The following is an 18,129-nucleotide window of genomic DNA, read 5'->3' as shown; positions in this document are numbered from 1 at the left end:
AGGGCAGGGATTTTTGTTTCTTTCCTTCACTGCTACATCCCTAACCCATGGAATAGTGCCTGGAACATAGTAGGCATTCAATAAATGTTTGTTTAATAAACATGCTTTACGACCCTCAAGGCAGGTTTTATAAATTGCCTCTTTTTTGGGGCGGGAGGGGCTGTGCCATGTGGCCTGCAGGATCTGAGCTCCCCGACCAGGGATCGAATCTGTGCCCCCTACAGTGGAAGCGTGGAGTCTTAACCACTGGACCACCAGGGAATTCCCCTATAATTTACCTTTTGGAAATGAGGAAACTCAGGCCCAGCGAGGCAGGGCAAATCACCCGTGGTCATGCCCAGATGGTTAGCAGCAGAGCTGAAAGAATCCAGGAACACCACTTGTGACATCTCATCTAACCCTGCATCAGTCCTGGAGTGGTTATGCTCATTCCATCTTACAGAGGAGCAAACGGAGGCTAGAGAGGGGCAGAGATGGGAGATGAAGCTGGTTCTGTCTGTTCTGATCAAGTCATTGCTTCCTAGAGTGTGGGCTTCGGGCCTGTGGTGGGTTGTGGAATGGTGTGAGGTGATGTGTGAGCAAGGTATTAAAGTCTTAGGTGATCCTGAATCACGCAGACAGAGTTGTTCCATTTTCACTTTTCTTTCAATCCTGCTTGCGTCAAGGGAAGAGTCCCCCTTTTCTTTTTTTTTTTGCGGTACGCGGGCCTCTCACTGTTGTGGCTTCTCCCGTTGCGGAGCACAGGCTCTGGACGCACAGACTCAGCGGCCATGGCTCACAGGCCCAGCTGCTCCGTGGCATGTGGGATCTTCCTGGACCGGGGCACGAACCCGTGTCCCCTGCATCGGCAGGTGGACTCTCAACCACTGTGCCACCAGGGAAGCCCCCCCTTTTCTTGTGCTTAGCAGATCTTTAATGACTTTAACCCTTATGGTTCTCTCTCTTAACCAGAGAAGGAGAGCCTAGAAATTAATGACACTGTTCTGTCATCATTGTATTTATTTTTACTTTAGTTATGGCAAGTGATGCTGGGTTTTTTTTCATTTTCAATACTGTTAGTTTTTTACTTAAAATAAATTTCTTTATGTTTTAAATAGTGAGTCCATTTAAAGAAACAATATTAAGTAAAGGTTAGTGAAGGTGGAACTCAGATATGCCAATAACAATGAAGGTGGTACTTAAAAGACTGAAGCTCTACTTTTTATCTTATATGTTCTTTCAAAGAGTATCACTTTCTTTGGTGGGGAGGGGGTGGGGGACAATTTACAATCCAGAAAATAAAAGAAGAATTAAGTGCTAATCTGAGTCTTAAATGTTGCCTTCAGGGAAGAGTGGGAGGGAACTTTAGGGGCTGGAGAAATCTGGGAAGACTTCCTGAAGGAGGAAGCCCTTTGAGTTGTCCTTAAAAGATGTATGGGAGTTGGATAAGGGGCTAAAAGAAAGGAGAATACCATGCTTTCCCTTTCCATTGACCTGTTGTACAGATGAGAAAACTGAGGCCCAGAAGGTAGCTATAGCAAGTGGATAGAAGAGCCCAGTCTGGCTCCAGTCTCAGGATCTTGTTCCAGGAGGAAGCCAATGAAGTAGAAAATAAACAAAGTCAAGCTGGGAGGGATGGGACCCAGGGTGGCAGGGTGGGGCGATTGGGATGACAAGAGAAGAAGCTCTGGGCTTGAGTCAGTGAGGAGCCACAGTGAGCTTTGGAAAAGGGAGAAACTGCCAAGAATGGTCGATAGCTCAGCAGAGGGCATAAGAGTGTGGGCTCTGAAGCCCCACTGCCTGGGTTCAAGTCATTCTCTGCCATTTGTGACACAAGCTCTCAGTTCCTCTACCCATAAGATGGGCATAATGGGAGTACATGCCTCACAGAGTTGCTGCAACAATCAAATAAGTTAATGCATGTAACACACTTAGAGCAGCACTTAGCACATAGAAATACTCAATAAACATTAACCTTACAGGTAATATTACTACTGTTATTATTGTTGTTATTAACTATAAGGTGGGCTAAGAAAAGGAGAGGTTGGAGTCAGGGGGGCTGATCCAAAGGCTGCCACCTCTGTGCCTTAGTTTCCCCATCTGAATCAGCTGCTTGCTGGGGGTTCTCCTTGCCAGCTCCTTGGTTTGGGAGCCCACCAAGTGCTGGAAAGAACCGCTGCTGGAACTTGGTGCCCACCTCATCATTCAGCAAATATTTATTGAGCCCCTACTGAGTGCCAGGCCCTGGGGATACATGGAAAAACAAGAGAGCCCCAAGCCTCCCTTATAAAGCTCCAGACTGAGGGAGGAGACCAGGAAGAACCAGGCAATTACAGGGCAGGTGATCCTAGTCTGACCTGATGCAGAGTCAGGGAGGGCTTCCCAGAAGAGGTGACATCCAAGCTGAGACCTGAGGGCTGCATAGGAGTTTGCCGTGGGCTGGAGAAGGAGATCAGGAGGAGCAGTGTGTGCTCAGCAGGGGAGAGGCATGACCAAATCGGTGCTCTAGAATGATAATTCACGGGTGTGTTCTTTATAGACACTTGCATACATGCAAAATTCCAGATGGACAAGACCATTCACCGTTGTTGCGTTGACTGTAAGAGCAAAAGGTTGGTAACAACCCTTAGTCCATCATTTGGTGGCTACTTAAATAAACTCTGCCACATTCACAGCATGGAATATTCCACAGCTGAAAACCAGCAAGAAAGCTCTTTATGCACAGATGTGGAAAGATCCTTAAGGTATCTTGTCAAGTGAAAAAACAAGTTGGAGAACAATGTGGAACATGTGCTACTTTTTGTGTAAAAGAAGAGGAGGAAAATGAGCCTATATGAATTTTTTACTTAAATATGCGGAGAGAAACTCTGGAACAGCCTTGTCCAATAGAATTTTCTCTGATGATGGAAATGTTCTGTATTTCTGCTGACCAACATGGTAGCCACTGGCCACACATGGCACTTGAAATACGGCTGGAGTGACCGAGGAACAGAATTTTTAATTTAACTTAATGATTAGATTTAAATCTAATAGCCACATGTGGCTTGTAGCCACCGTATTGGACCGCATGGCTCTAGAAGAATACAAAAGAAACTCCTAACAGTAGGTAGTTAACCGCGGGGAGAGGCCTGGGAATTAATTAGGTGGATGACTAACAGGAATGAGAGGGTCACTTGTACTTTATACCTTTTCTGTGTCCTGTAATTTTTGAACTAGGTGAATGCCTTACCCATCTCAAAAGTTAGACTTGAAAAATGAAAAGAAGGAATGAGGGCGGGAGGCAGAGCCCTCGGGCTGCTGTGTGGAGAACGGATTAGAGAGGGAGAAGGAGTAAAAGGGGAGACCAGATGTATCAGCCAGGATGCTGGCAAGAAACAGAGGCAAACTCAAAAGATTAACTGAGCAGAGTTAATGGAGGTACTATTTACAGAGTGGTGGGCAGGGTTGCAAGGTGTCTTCATCTAAGCACTAGATTAGGTTGATAATGGGTTGACTGGGTTGATAATGGTGCCATTTTCTGAAATGAAGACAGGAAGAGGAGCAGGTTGGAGAAGGGCAATGATGCGTTTGGTTCTGAACTTGCCTGTATTTTTGAGCACTTTGAGGCGCCTATTGGACATGTAAGTGGAGATGTTTGGGTGTAGTAGGGTTCTACAGGTGTGGGGTTCTGGAGAGGGTTCCAGGCTGCACACAGGCCAGGTGACCCTGGAAGGGAGGGGCATTGGTGCCAGCTTCACAGTGTCTGTTCTCCTTCCTACTAGAGACGGGAGAGGGAAGTTGCTGTCAGCTAGAGAGGAAGGAAGAGGAGAAGTGGTGGCACCATATCACGAAGGGAACCCACGTCCCTTACTTCCCATTCCTCATTTCCTCCTTTGGGGTGGTTTACTGGATAGAAGTAAAAGCTGAGGGGCGAGGCCTGAGCACAGGGCATGAAGGAGAGAGCTCCAGGGCTCCTGCGTGTGTCATTTCATGAGCTGCCAGGCAGTTGTGGGCGGCGGGGAGTTAAGAGGAACAAGTCACGCTGTCTACCCCTGGAAGGCCCAGCAGTGAGAAGACTGGAGATGGAGGAAGTGGGGTGCCACTGGACCAACCGGTCCTGAAGCTCTGAGGGCACCCCATCCTGGATGACCCCATGAGAGAGGTTTTAAACAAGAGCAGCCTAACCGCTGCTGTGAGTAACATGGGGCCAATGAGAACTCCAAAAGGAAATGATAGTAAGTAAAGCTATCATCATCATCAGCCCCTCATCTTAAGAACTTTCTTGGGAGTTCCCTGGCAGTCCAGTGGTTAGGACTCGGCGCTTTCACTGCCGTGGGCCCAGGTTCAATCCCTGGTCGGGGAACTAAGATCCCGCAAGCCATGCAGTGCAGCAAAAACAACAACAACAAAAACAAAACAAAACACACACACAAAACTTTCTTAAGAAAACTCTTAAAAGTCAGGTAGTCTGCAGAGAACTTTCTTTTATCCCCCTCCAGTCGGGTGGCCAGGGCAGTGGACTCCTTTTAATATACAGATCTAGTAACATTCATTGTGCCATATGACAAGGACGTTATGACCCCCATTTGACAAGTAAGGAAATCAGGGCTAAGAAAGGTGGGAAACTTGGCTGGGCCTCTGGTTCCGAGGTTCATACACACTCCACCTCCAGGCCTAGCGCATTAGCCTCCCTTCTGTGCCATCGTCCTCCTCCCTCCGCCCCTGGCCCTGCCGCGCCGCTCCCGCTTGGCCACATTCCCTCTCTTCCTCCTCATGAGATCTCCCCGCCCTTCTGTGCCTCCTCTCCCTCCTTCTTTATGTCTCTATGGAAATGAAGTCAAGGTTGGTTTTGGTGGACTACACTTTACCATCCTTGAGAAATATTTTAAATGATGATCTCATGTATTGTTTCCATTAAGGAAAAAAACAATAAAATCAAGTCATTTCACTTTAATATATCACTCTATTTTCCCTGATAATTCGGTTGACCCTTAATAAAGGGGGAAAAGTTTCCCTCATCTTAATCAACAAGCATATCGGGTTGCTTTTGCTCCTGCTGGCTGGCGTCAGAAGCAGTTTTATTTTTCCAGGGATATTAGACATCTCGACTCATGAGCCCCCAGGGAATACTTCAGGGTTTGGATTTCAAGTGTTTCAGAGGGCTGCTTACAAACGTTCCACCCGTGCCTGCCCTCCGTGCCCACCCTCCGTGCCCACCAGATCTGTCGCTTAGACAGTTACAGTGGCCCTCGAGCTGTGCTGCCTTCCAAGACTCCTCCCCCGTCTGTGCCAGAGTAACCCTTCAGATCTCATCGTGTCACTTCTCTGCTTAAACACTTCTGTTCCGTTCCCATGACCTCCTAGGTGAAGTCCAAGTAGCATGTCATGTGACGCCTTCCAGGCCCTGGCCTCAGCTGACATTTACAGCCTAGTCCTGCCCACCCCTCACCTCTCCCTTGATCCAGGCCCCACAATCCACGCTGTATCTTTTTTAGGACACAGGCTCTCCTGTTGCCTCACCTTGGCTTGTGCTTCTTCCCCCAATGGGGGGTGCCTTACTTCTTCCCCATCCCTCCCCAAGTCTGATCAGTTCTTACAAGCATTTCCTCTGCAAAGCCTTTCACAATCCTGGAGTCTCAGAATTAGTTGCTCCCTTGACATTGTGTTCCTTCGTCTAGTAGATTTCATCAGAGTCTAGCCCTTAGGCTAGACTTCATGTTCCTCTCCCCAGTTAGATCGTAAGCTTACTGAGGGCCTCTGCCTAATTATCTCCAGCCCACACTCACCCCTGGCACTGAGCACAGTACCTGGGACCCAGGCTGGTGCTGAGAAGTTGCTGAATTGAAATCCAAGACTGAAAACCTTCTCTGAATCCCATCTTCACCTTTCCAGTAAAGGGTGTTCATGGCTGGCCGCTTTGCCTCTCCTTTAGCCTACAAGTGACTTGGTTTCTGCCCTGATGCCACTTCTTCCAGGAAGCCTTCCAGATTTGGCATCCCTCCTATGAGTTTCCTTAGCACCTGCCTTAATGTACTCATCGCCCTGAATTGTAAATGCTTCCATCTCCCCCACCAGTCTGAGGATGCCTTGAGGGCAGTGGCTGTGAATCTAGCCCAGTTCATAATTATAGAGCACTTTCAGCACGCTAAGTGTGTTTTGAGCACTTCATGTATGCTAACTCATTTATGTGCCAAAAAAACATGAGCTAAGTAGCATTAGCCCCATTTAAAAAAAAATTTTTTTTAATATATATTTATTTATTTATTTATGGCTGTGTTGGGTCTTCGTTGCTGCGCGCGGGCTTTTTCTCTAGTTGCGGTGAGCGGGGGCTACTCTTTGTTGCGGTGCACGGGCTTCTCATTGTGGTGGCTTCTCTTGTTGTGGAGCACGGGCTCTAAGTGCGTGGGCTTCAGTAGTTGTGGCACGTGGGCTCAGTAGTTGTGGCACGCAGGCTCTAGAACGCAGGCTTAGTAGTTGTGGCGCATGGGCTTAGTTGCTCTGTGGCATGTGGGATCTTCCCAGACCAGGGATTGAACACGTGTCCCTTGCATTGGCAGGTGGATTCTTAACCACTGCACCACCAGGGAAGTCCCGCATTAGCCCCATTTTATGGAAGGGCAAACTAAGTCACACAGCTAGGCAGCAGAGTAACAAGGGTTTTAACCAGGCCATCTGGCTCTAGTGCCAACTCTTCACCACTGCACACTATTAATTGAATAATTTAGTGAGCAGAAGTGGGGTCCGATGCTAAGAAGCCCGGCACACCCTGAACTCCTGCTCATCTTCCCTCAGGAGACATAGTTCCACGCCAGTCTGCAGGGAGTTGCCCAAATGCAAGATCAAGATCTGTGCTAATAACGCGTTCTTGGTGAACAGCATTTTGATAAAGACTTGTTGTTCTCCTCTGCCCGAGGAGCCACCCCATTTCCTGCTGTCCCACAGGGAGGTCCTGGGAATGGTTAACAGTGCTTTGCTGCTGAATAACCACTGGGGTAGCTTTAGTAACAAAAGACCTCACAGCACCAGGCCAGCTGCCAGACTTCTCAAAGACAGTCCCCTCTCTCCTTGCTGGTGGGCACAATATATGGCTCAAAACCCTGAAATATGCACATAATCTTTGACTCAGTAACTCTATGGAGAAATTTATCCTAAAGACCTCTCCATACAATTCATCAAAGGCGTGTATATAAAGGAGTTCCTCATAACATTTTCTATGAGAAAAAACACTGGGGGAAAAAAACCCAGGTCCATCAAAAAGGGAATTAGTTTAATAAAATATAAGCATCCAGGGCTCCGCTGGTAGCACAGTGGTTAAGGATCCGCCTGCCAATGCAGGGCACACGGGTTTGAGCCCTGGCCCGGGAAGATTCCACATGCAACTAAGCCCATGTGCCACAACTACTGAAGCCCGTGCACCTAGAGCCCGTGCTCCGCAAGAAAGGAAGCCACTGCAATGGGAAGCCTGCTCATCCCAGCGAAAAGTAGCCCCCACTCACTGCAACTAGAAAAAGCCCATGCGCAGCAACGAAGACCCAACACAGCCAAAAATAAATAAATAAAATAAATAAATTTAAAAAAATTAAAACATTAAAATAAAATAAAATATGGGCATCTAAATAGTGGAAAATTATACAGCCATGAAAATGCTATTGGGAATCTATTGATGTGGTAGGTTGTCCATGAACTGCTGTTGAGTAAAAACACAGGTTACTCAATAGAATAGGTAAAATAGTTTCTTCCTGAAGGAAACACAGAAAGTGGTAACAGTAGTTGCCTTTAGGGAGGGGAACAGAGTGCCTGGGGGACCAGAGAGGAAGACTTGCTTTTTAATTTTTAATGCACCTCATGTGCTCAGAATTAGATGAATCATAATCCTTTGATTAATGATACACTTGTATCATTTGTCTGTACCTACCGAGTTTTCAGTTTGATTCACTGATTAGTTTTTTTTAACTCTACACCCAACCCAAGGGATAGAACAAGAGTACCCATGGGATCCTTTTCTATCCCAAGCCCCTACATCCCCCAAAGATAACCAGTCTTCTGATGTTTGTGCTTTTCCTTCCCTTGCTCCTTTTGTATAGTTGATACATGTATACTTAGGGTTCAGATAATATATTGTGTACTTGTAGTTGTTTCTAATCTTTCTAAAAAGAGTATCATGCTGTATGGAACCTTTTGGAACTAGTTTTTCCATTCAGCATCATATTATGAAGATTCATTCATGCTGTTGTGCATAGCTGCAGTCCATTCATTTTTTTCATTGCTATGTATTCGTCCGTTGTATGAATATATTGCATTTTAAAAATCCGTTATCCTGTCAATGGACATCTGGATTTTTTCCAGATTTTTACTATTATGAAGGATGCATCTATGAATATTCTTGTACGGGTATCCTGCTGCGCATGTTTCTGCTGTTTTCTCTGGTTAAGGGCTGAAGAATGGACTCTCTGTGGCCTGGGGTTTTTGAGTGTTCAGTGTTACTGGGCTCGTACATGTTTACACTCTCACCAACACATCAAAGGAATGCGGTTAATGCATGTTCTCTGCTATCCTACGTTAAGTTAGACTTTTTAACTTCAGCAGCCGAATGAATGGGAGGCTTGTTTCTCAATACTTATCCTTTCATTCCTTTCAGACTTTGTACCAGGTGCATGTATTACGTTCTCAGATAAATAAATAAAATTCAGTTATATGTTTGTCTGAAGAGACAGAAGTTGGATATAGCTCAAAATGTCAGCTATGATGAACTCTAGGGTAACAGGTGATCTTTATTTTAATTTTTCTTCTTTTTGCTTATCTCTGCATTAATTTTTTTCTACTGTGGCTATTTACTACTTGTATAATTTTTTTAAAGAAAGAGGGAAGATACATGGTGCTCAACATCAGTCATTAAGTAAATACAAATGAAAACCACAGTAAGATGTCACTACACAACTGTCACAATGGCTAAAATTTAAGATTGCCCACACCGCCTGCTGGAGCAGGTGTGGAGCAACTAGAACTCTCATACACTGCTGTTGGCGTGACAGCATGGCATAGTCACTTTGGAAAAACAGTTTGGCAATTTCTTAGAAAGTTAAACATATGCTAACCATATGATTCAGCAATTCTTTTTTTTTTTTTTTTTTTTTTTTTTTGCGGTAGGCGGGCCTCTCACTGTTGTGGCCTCTCCCCCTGCAGAGCACAGGCTCCGGACGCGCAGGCTCAGCAGCCATGGCTCACGGGCCCAGCCGCTCCGCGGCACGTGGGATCTTCCCAGACCGGGGCACGAACCCGCGTCCCCTGCATCGGCAGGCGGACTCCCAACCACTGCGCCACCAGGGAAGCCCAGCAATTCTTTTCATAGGTATTTACCCAAGAAAAATGAAAACATATGTCCACATAAAGACACGTGAATGTTCCTAGCGGTTTTATTTATAATAACCCGAAACTGGAAACAGCCCAAATGCCCATTGACTGGTAAATGGATAAACAATTTGTGGTATCCATACAATGGAATACTGCTAAGCAAAAATGTATATACAAAACAACACATTCAGTAGATGAATCTCAAAAGTATTTCTGGAAAAGGCAAAACTATAGGGACAGAAAAGATCTCAGTGGTTGCCAGGTACTTGGGTGGAGATTTTGTCCTCAGAGGGCGCAGGGGAATTTTTTGGCATGATAGAAACTGTCCTATATCTTGAGTATAGGGGTCGATAACTGTTTGTGTCTATTAAAATTCACGGAACTGCACACCAAAAGGGGTGAATTTTACTATATGTAAAGCATACCTCAGTGTTTAAAAATGGGGGAAAAAGGTTCAAACAAAGAAAAAGAGGGCTTGAGATCTGTGAATTCTGGGCCGTGACGTGAGGAAAGGGGGTTTCCCTTGCATTCCCTGAATCAGCAATTTGGAGAACCTCTTTAAAATCTGAGGCCTGATGCCTGAAGCTCTGTCTCTGACTTGCTGGTGACCTTGGGCAAGTACCTTTCCCTCCTGGAAACTCAGTTTCTTTCCCCAGAGAGGTAGAGGAATGCTCTGATAATCTCCAAAAAATTCACAAACATCTATTGAGCTCTGAGTCCCTGCCAGGCTACCCACAAAGTGTTATATATGTTCTGTCAAATAGCAATAATGTTTTTTAAAAGTTCTGCATGGAGCATTTAGAAGTATTTAGTGCTTTGCAGGTATAAGTTCATTTATCAGTTCATTCCTCACACCGCTCCTAAGAGGAAAGAATCATTGTTACCTCCATTGCATTAAGGAGGAAACCTAGGCACCTAGAGGTTACATAACTTACCAAGATCAGCACAGGCCAGTATCCGTAGGACTTGAACCCAGCCCTCTCCCGCCAGGGCCCAAGCTCTTAACCATCTCACAAAATCAAATGATGCTTCTTAGGCAAGATTTATAACATCATCAGTGTCTGGGTCAGAAAGGACCTTGCCTTTTATCTAGTTCAGTTTTTTAGCTGCAGGTCTCCAGAAGTTAGTGAGGCTTCAAATCTATTCACCGGGTCAGGATTGCATTTTTAAAAAATGAAAAAGAGTGAAATAGAGTAGAACACAAGAAATCAAAATATATCAGAGTATACTGCACATAGGAAAGTAAGTGTTGTCTTGTGAAAATTCAATTTCAGTGTGTGTGTGTCCCAGCACGATGTAAATGGGGGCCTGATTGAAAAAGCCTGAGTAACATTGACTGATCTGATTTATTTTACAGAGGCTGAGACTGAGGCTCAGAGAGGGGAAGCCAACTGCCTAAGGTCACACAGCCAGCCTAGAGTCCAGTAGTGCTGGCTCTCATGGTACTAGCCATTCAATCATTTATTCATTAATTCATTCAGTAGATATTTACCTTGGCCTGCTCTGTTCCAGGCCCCATGCTAAGCACCAGGAATATAGTGACAAACAAGAGGGACCAGGCCCTGTCCTCCAGGGGCCTGTCTCCTCAGAGGAATAAAAAGCAGCTGAGGGGCCTCCCTGGTGGCGCAGTGGTTGAGAGTCCGCCTGCCGATGCAGGGGATACGGGTTCGTGCCCCGGTCTGGGAGGATCCCATATGCCGCGGAGCGGCTGGGCCCGTGAGCCATGGCCGCTGAGCCTGCGCATCCGGAGCCTGTGCTCCGCAACGGGAGAGGCCACAACAGTGAGAGGCCCGCGTACCGCAAAAAAAAAAAAAAGCAGCTGATATGGTACATAATAGCCACCCCTTATATATATTGCTTATTCTGTGCCAGACACTGGTCTGAACATGTACTAGCTCACTTGATTCCTAGACAACTCTACATGGGAGGTTCTATTATTAACATCATCAAACCCACTTAATAGGTGGGGAAACTGAGGCACAGGGTCAGTAACTTGCATATAGCTGGTAAGTGGCAGAGCTGAGATTGGAGCCCAAACAAACAGCCTGCCTCCAGAGTCTGTGCTCTTAAGCACTACCCAATTCTGCCTTTGGGGTGGTTTTGCAGTGTAAACCACAGCACAGCAACAAGTCTCACCAGGGATGGGATGGGGGAAAGAGAGGCTCACAAGTGGGGAGAATTTATTGCAAACTTGGCCCCAGTATCTATCCATAGCCAGGATATTTTGGGCTCTCGGCTTTTTAAATTTTATTTTTATCCTTTTTAAAAATTTTAGGTCATACCATGACTAAGTTCTGTCTACTAAGAGGAACATCTGCAGGGAACCCAGCCTCCAACCCCAGCCCCAGGAAGCACAGACCAAAACTTGGCATTCAGAAGAAAGGAAGTGGCTTTGGGGGCTCCAAGCTGCACTAGAGCTCGCTGGCTGGCTCTTGAAAGGTGGAACTCTGCAGAGGAGCAGGGTTCCTGCCCCAAGGAGCAGGCTCCAGACAGACCATGCCTGCCACCATTTTGAGCTCCTTGGTCAGAGAAGACCACCCTCCCCTAGGTGAGTAGCCTCCTCCTGATGCTGAAGGATCATGATGTAGCTTGAATGTTAGTTTTTTTTTTTTTTTTTTTGGCTGTGTTGGGTCTTCGTTTCTATGCGAGGGCTTTCTCTAGTTGCGGCGAGCGGGGGCCACCCTTCATCGCGGTGTGCGGGCCTCTCACTATCGTGGCCTCTCTTGTTGCGGAGCACAGGCTCCAGACGTGCAGGCTCAGTAGTTGTGGCTCACGGGCCCAGTTGCTCCGCAGCATGTGGGATCTTCCCAGACCAGGGCTCGAACCCATGTCCTCTGCATTGGCAGGCAGATTCTCAACCACTGCGCCACCAGGGAAGCCCTGAATGTTAGTTTTTATGTGCCCAGTATCTCTTTGCTCTTCTCTAGGTGACAGCACCATCATTTTTCTTTAGGGAACCACACCTCCCCTACTCTTAGTCCCTGTGGTCCCAGAAGGCTGACTCCTCTTGCGTCACTCCAGGGCTGGACACATGACCTAGTCTTGGCCAATCAGAACCACCTAGCCATCTCTCTGGCCACAGGATTGGTTCATGTCTGCACATGAGCCAAGTCAAGGCATAAAGGTGAAACCTGAGGCTTTTGCTGTACCTATTGGAAAAGTCTGGTACTTTGTGGCTGGGATTGCTAAAGTGGTAGGTTGGCAGCCTGTCTCTGCCTTGATAAGAGAATCCAAGAAGAAAATCAACATAGATGAAAGCAAAGACAGAGCAAGACAGATCTGTGGTGATGTAATTTGACTGCCTGGAGCTATCCATGCCTGAAGTCCATCCATCATGGACTTTTTAGTATGTGAGCTCCCAAATTCCTTTTTTCTGCTTAGGCACTTATGTTTCCGGCATTTATAACCCAAAGTGATCAATACAAATGCCAAGACACAGCATGGTAGAGGGGAAAGATCATTGGACAAGAGTCTCAAGGTTTAGGTTTGAGTCAAAATTTCACTATTTATTACATTTTGAAACCTCCCTGTATTTCAGTCCCTTCACCTGTGAAATGGGAACGGTATCATTGTAATACGGTGCTGTGGTGGGAAGTCAAATGAGCATGGGTGGGAAAGTGCTCTGTAAAAAGCGCTTTATGAACTCTATAGCTCCCTACACAAAGGGGCAGCCTCTGATGCACATGGTATTCAATAGGGAAGGGGATCCAGAAGTGAGCAGTTGCAGTTATGCCATGTCCAGCCTGCGGCATGACATCTGATAGGTGTTTTAACCTCCCTGAGCCTTGGTTCTTGTCTTTGGAAAAATGGATTCCTTGGTGTCACTTGGGGGATTTGCAGACTGGATCAGGTGACTCCCCTGATCTTAATTAAAACCCTGCAGTGGCTCCCGATTGCTCTGGAGACACAGTCCAAGCCACTGACCATGATTAACACAGCCCCCTCCCCCAACCCTACAGCACACACTCTCCTTACCTGCCTGTTGGGTCTAATCTCCCCGCCTCTTTCGCCTCCAGCTAGACTGAACCGCCTGAAAATACTGAGCCCTCCTCCCACTGGGAAAATACTTTTGCCCAGGTTCTGCCAGGAACACTCTGGCTAACTCAACTTAGATGTCACTTCCCTGCAAAGCCTTCCTTGAGTCCCTTGTGCCTTCCCATCATGGGCCTTGTTAATCTTGAATCATTATCACCAGGGCTGTCCTCCAGCCAGGGTCACTGATATAGCAATTCTATTGGCTAAAATACAGTACTGAAGTTTTTTCATATCAGTTGGTAATCAGCTGCTTCCCTGAGTCCCTCAAGTGCCCCCCAAACCCCCAGCCCCTCCCACACCCCGACACCTCCTCACCACCCAACAACCAAAAGGATAAAGCCTGGCACAGCAGGAGGCCTGGGGAACCCTACCCTGGTGTTAATGGCTGGTGTTCATTTTGATTGGCCTGGTACCCATGCTTTACCATCACTGTTAAATATTAGTATCATCCTTGCTTATTGCCCTGGATTATAAATACCTGGTTCCCTTGTCTGTTTATTGCACCAGACTGAAAGCCCTCTCAGGGCAGGGAGACACCTCCCTCACCAGCAAAGCACTAGGCACAGCTGGGTACCCAGTGATTGTTTATCAAATGAATGAATGGATGGATGAATGAGTGGATGAATGACTGCTTCCTGAAAAGTTGGAGAGTCTCTCTAGAAAATTATGGGCAGCCCCATCCTGAGTTTGGACTCTGGAGTTTTCTCCTAGGCCTGCAGTGGAAACCTTGCTCTTTGCCCAGGTTTTATTGCTCTGCTGGTCTCCACCCCTGCAGGAAGTTCTCTCTCTCCGACTGCCACAGTCTGGCTCGAGACTGGTCAGCTTTACGTTCCCTTCCTGCAAAACTTGGACTCTCGCTGAGAACTGCTGGGCCTAGAAAGACCAAGATGCACCCCTTTCATGAACCCACAAGTAGGTGAGCACACACGTGTACACACGCACACTCACACAGTGCTCACTGACTCAATCTCAAGACGTTCAAAGTCATAGTTTTTAGAGGCAGAAGAAAAATAAAGGATCCTTACAGGCCAGCTGAGTCATTTTACAGACAAGAAACTGAGACTTAGGGAAGGAAAGAGATTCAAGTGACAAGGTCAGTTCCCTACACTGTGTTCTAGCTACCCCCTGGAATTTGGTACATAAATAAATAAGTTGTTTGTCACTAAATTTCTTTGACTTGGGGCCAGGCTGAATTTGACACAGAGTGATTTCATTGGCTGCTGACCCTGGAAACGGTTGGTCTTGTCCAACCTGGACGCAAGACTGGAAAGAGCTTTCTCTATCCATCCCACCACGTGGACAGGTCCTTGGTTCTGAGAGGAGGGATGAGGCCTTCTCTGCTCGAAGTTGGGAGGCAGGAAGCACAGGTCTGTGGAACCTTATCTTGAGGTTCTGTATTCTGTAGCTATTCTGTAGCGCCTTATCTTGAGACACCAGGTACAAAGGTATCTGTGCCAAGAGAGGGCACTCAGCCAGCCATGGAGCCCCATGGCAGCGGGCTCCCTCTCTTTCAGTGAGTCTAGGAGAGAGTGAGAGTTAGGTTGGAGGAATCCTGCTGCCCACGCACTCAGGGACTCAGGTATTCCTCTCAGTAAGAACCCCAGCGCCTGAGCATCGTGGAATGTGGAAATAATAATAGTTAATGTTTATTTAGGACTTCTAGTCTGCCACATTTACTTAAGTTATTTCGCGTAATTTCCACAGCCACCCAACAAGGTAGGTGCTATTATTATCCCCATTTATACAGATGAGGAAATTGAGGTCCAAAGATGCTTTAAAGTGACTCATTCAAAGGCTTAGAACTAGCAGGTAGAAGAGCAGGATTCAGACCCAGGCAGCAAGGCACTAACATCTGTGCTGGGAACCATTTTGCCATACTGGTCTTGGAGCCAGAGCACCAGCCTCAAGCTTGCCCCTGCCATGACCTGGCTGTTCATCTTTCTGAGCATCAGTCGCCTCCTCTGCAAAATGGGGAGAATACCTTTTGCTCTGTGGGCAGGTTGGAGGACCAAGTGATTCGACCCAGGACCCAGCCCTCTGGTTCCAGCTCTTATCGTTATCCCCGAACTACCCATCATGTACTAGAAGCTCCAGCCTGGCTGAAAAACCAGTAGTTCAGGCTATGCTCTCGCCATCTTCTCTTGGCTACCCCGGGGTCTGGAATTTCAGTTCAACTCGACAGACCATTTCTTGCTAAATTAAGCAAGGTTTGCCTCTCATTTCAAATGGCACCTGGAAATAAAAGACTGCCCTGATCTCAGCAGTATAGCATGGAGATGAAGAGGCTTTGAACCCATCAAATTCCAGCTCTGTCACTTAATATGTCACCTTGGGCAAATCTCTTTACCTCTCGAGCCTCTGCTTCTAGATCTGTAAAATGGATGTAATGAGAGCACCCAAAGGGCTGTACGAAGACTGATACTGCTTAGAGTATCGTGAGCTCCAATAAATGGTAGCTATCACTTTTATCACACACTGTATTGTAATTACTGGTATTTAGCATGATGCCTGGTCCTAGTTAGCATTCAGTAAATATTTAATAAATAAGTGGATGAATGTTTACCTGTCTGCATCCCTCACTACCATATGAGCTTCTTAAGGGCAGGAATCATATTTTGTTTATTTCTGTGTCCCCATTGTTGAGCAGAGTACCTGGCACATAGGGACGCTTAATAAATGTTTCCCTGATGAGATAATGGATCTGGACAGCCATCATCCATGATTCTAAAACCACAAGGTGAAAGGCTGATGGAGAACTTGATTCTGGAAAGATCAGCTGACACCAACTGAATCTTAGTATCCTAAAAGTGAGTCAGCCAGACAATTTCTTGCTTCCTGATATGATGCTATAGGAAGTACTCAGTACCAGTTATGAAATATTTTTGCCTAAAAAAATTGAATTTGAATCAAATCAAACCTCTAGATCTAGTTTACGTGACATATGGGAGAGAGCAGCATGGTAAGTGACACCATGAGGTTGCATTTGATCAATATACAAAATGCAAGATATCCAACAGGACAAATGACCAGGTATCTTAAAAAATAAATGCCACTTAAAAACAAACAAACTGGGGCTTCCCTGGTGGCGCAGTGGTTGGGAGTCTGCCTGCCGATGCAGGGGACGCGGGTTCGTGCCCCGGTCCGGGAAGATCCCACATGCCGCGGAGCAGCTGGGCCTGTGAGCCATGGCCGCTGAGCCTGCGCGTCCGGTGCCTGTGCTTCACAACGGGGGAGGCCACAACGGTGAGAGGCCCGCATACTGCCAAAAAAAAAAAAAAAAACAAACTCTGTAAATCTGGAATTATATCAAAACAGAAACAAACAAAAGGGATCTGTTCATTTTCTTGATTGTGCTGATGGCTTCACAGTATTTGCATATGCCAAAACATCAAACTGTATACTTAAACTTGTGCAGTCAATTATACTTCAAAAAAGCTGGACAAGGGTCTTCCTTGGCGGTCCAGTGGAAGACACTGCATTTCCACCGCAGGAGGCGCAGAGTTCATCCCTGCTTGGGGAACTAAGATTCTGCATGCCGCGCAGCACAGCCAAAAGTTAAAAAAAAAAAAAAAAAGCCGGACAAAAAAAGATGGGGAGACTTTTACAAATATAAAGAGACTCAAGGGACATATAGCCCAATGCAAAATGTGACTCATGCTTGAATCCAGATACAAACAAATTGTTTAAAAAGACATTTTTTAGCCGTTAAATAATATTGAGGAATTGTGAATTTTTTTATTTATTTTTATTTTTATTATTATTTTTTTTTGCGGTACGCAGGCCTCTCACTGTTGTGGCCTGTCCCGCTGCGGAGCACAGGCTCCGGATGCGCAGGCTCAGCGGCCATGGCTCATGGTCCCAGCCGCTCCACGGCATGTGGGATCTTCCTGGACCGGGGCACGAACCCGTGTCCCCTGCATCGGCAGGCAGACCCTCAACCACTGCGCCACCAGGGAAGCCCAGGAACTGTGAATTTTATTAGACATTATTACTTAATTGGATGATGGTCATGTTCTCAGAGATGCAGACTGACATATTTACAGGGGAAATTACGTTATCTGGGATTTGCTTTAAAATGGTCTGCAAAAATAAAAATGCAAGGGTACATATGTATTGGAATGCCCAGAATGGAGCCACCAAATGCTAGCGAGGATGTGGAGCAACAGGAACTCTCATTCATTGCTAGTGGGAATGCAAAATGATGCAGCCACTTTGGAAGCCAGTTTGGCAATTTCTTACAAAACTCAACGTATACTTACCATACAATCAGCAACCATGCTCCTTGGTATTTACCCAAAGGAGTTGAAAACTTACATCCACACAAAAAACTGCACATGGATGTTTATAGCAGCTTTACTCATAATTGCCAAAACTTGGAAGCAACCAAGATGTCCTTCAGTAGGTGAATGGATAAATAAATTGTGGTACGTCCTGACAATGGAATATTATTCAACGCTAAGAAGAAATGAGCTATCAAGTCATGAAAAGACATGGAACAACCTTCAATGCATATCACTAAGTAAAAGAAGCCAATCTGAAAGTCTACATACCTGCAAAAGGCATACCAAAAGTTTTGCCTTTTCCAAAATGTCATGTAATGTGATTCCAACTACATGACATTCTGGAAAAGGCAAAACTTTGGAGACAGTAAAAAGATCAGTGGTTGACAGGAGTTTGCGGGGAGGGAGGGATGAATAGGCAGGCAGGGCACAGTGGATTTTAGGGCAGTGAAATGACTCTGTATGGTACTACAGTGGCGGATTCACATCATTATGCATTTATCCA

General features: G+C 46.2%; 1 protein-coding gene across 1 annotated transcript in view; it reads left to right on the top strand.

The window, feature by feature from the left end:
- Window positions 1-11,644: 11,644 nt before the first annotated feature.
- CDH1 (cadherin 1) overlaps window positions 11,645-18,129 on the top strand; it is a 92,817-nt gene continuing 86,332 nt past the window's right edge. Inside the window, exon 1 of the mRNA XM_081215237.1 lies at window positions 11,645-11,857. Within this exon, the coding sequence (XP_081071363.1) occupies window positions 11,806-11,857 (52 nt within the window). The 5' untranslated portion in view covers window positions 11,645-11,805. The remainder of the gene's footprint in view (window positions 11,858-18,129) is intronic.

This window comes from Mesoplodon bidens, assembly GCF_964165515.1.
Source record: "Mesoplodon bidens genome assembly, chromosome: 18".
Lineage (NCBI taxonomy): Eukaryota > Metazoa > Chordata > Mammalia > Artiodactyla > Ziphiidae > Mesoplodon > Mesoplodon bidens.
This window is presented reverse-complemented; position numbering and strand designations above follow the sequence as displayed.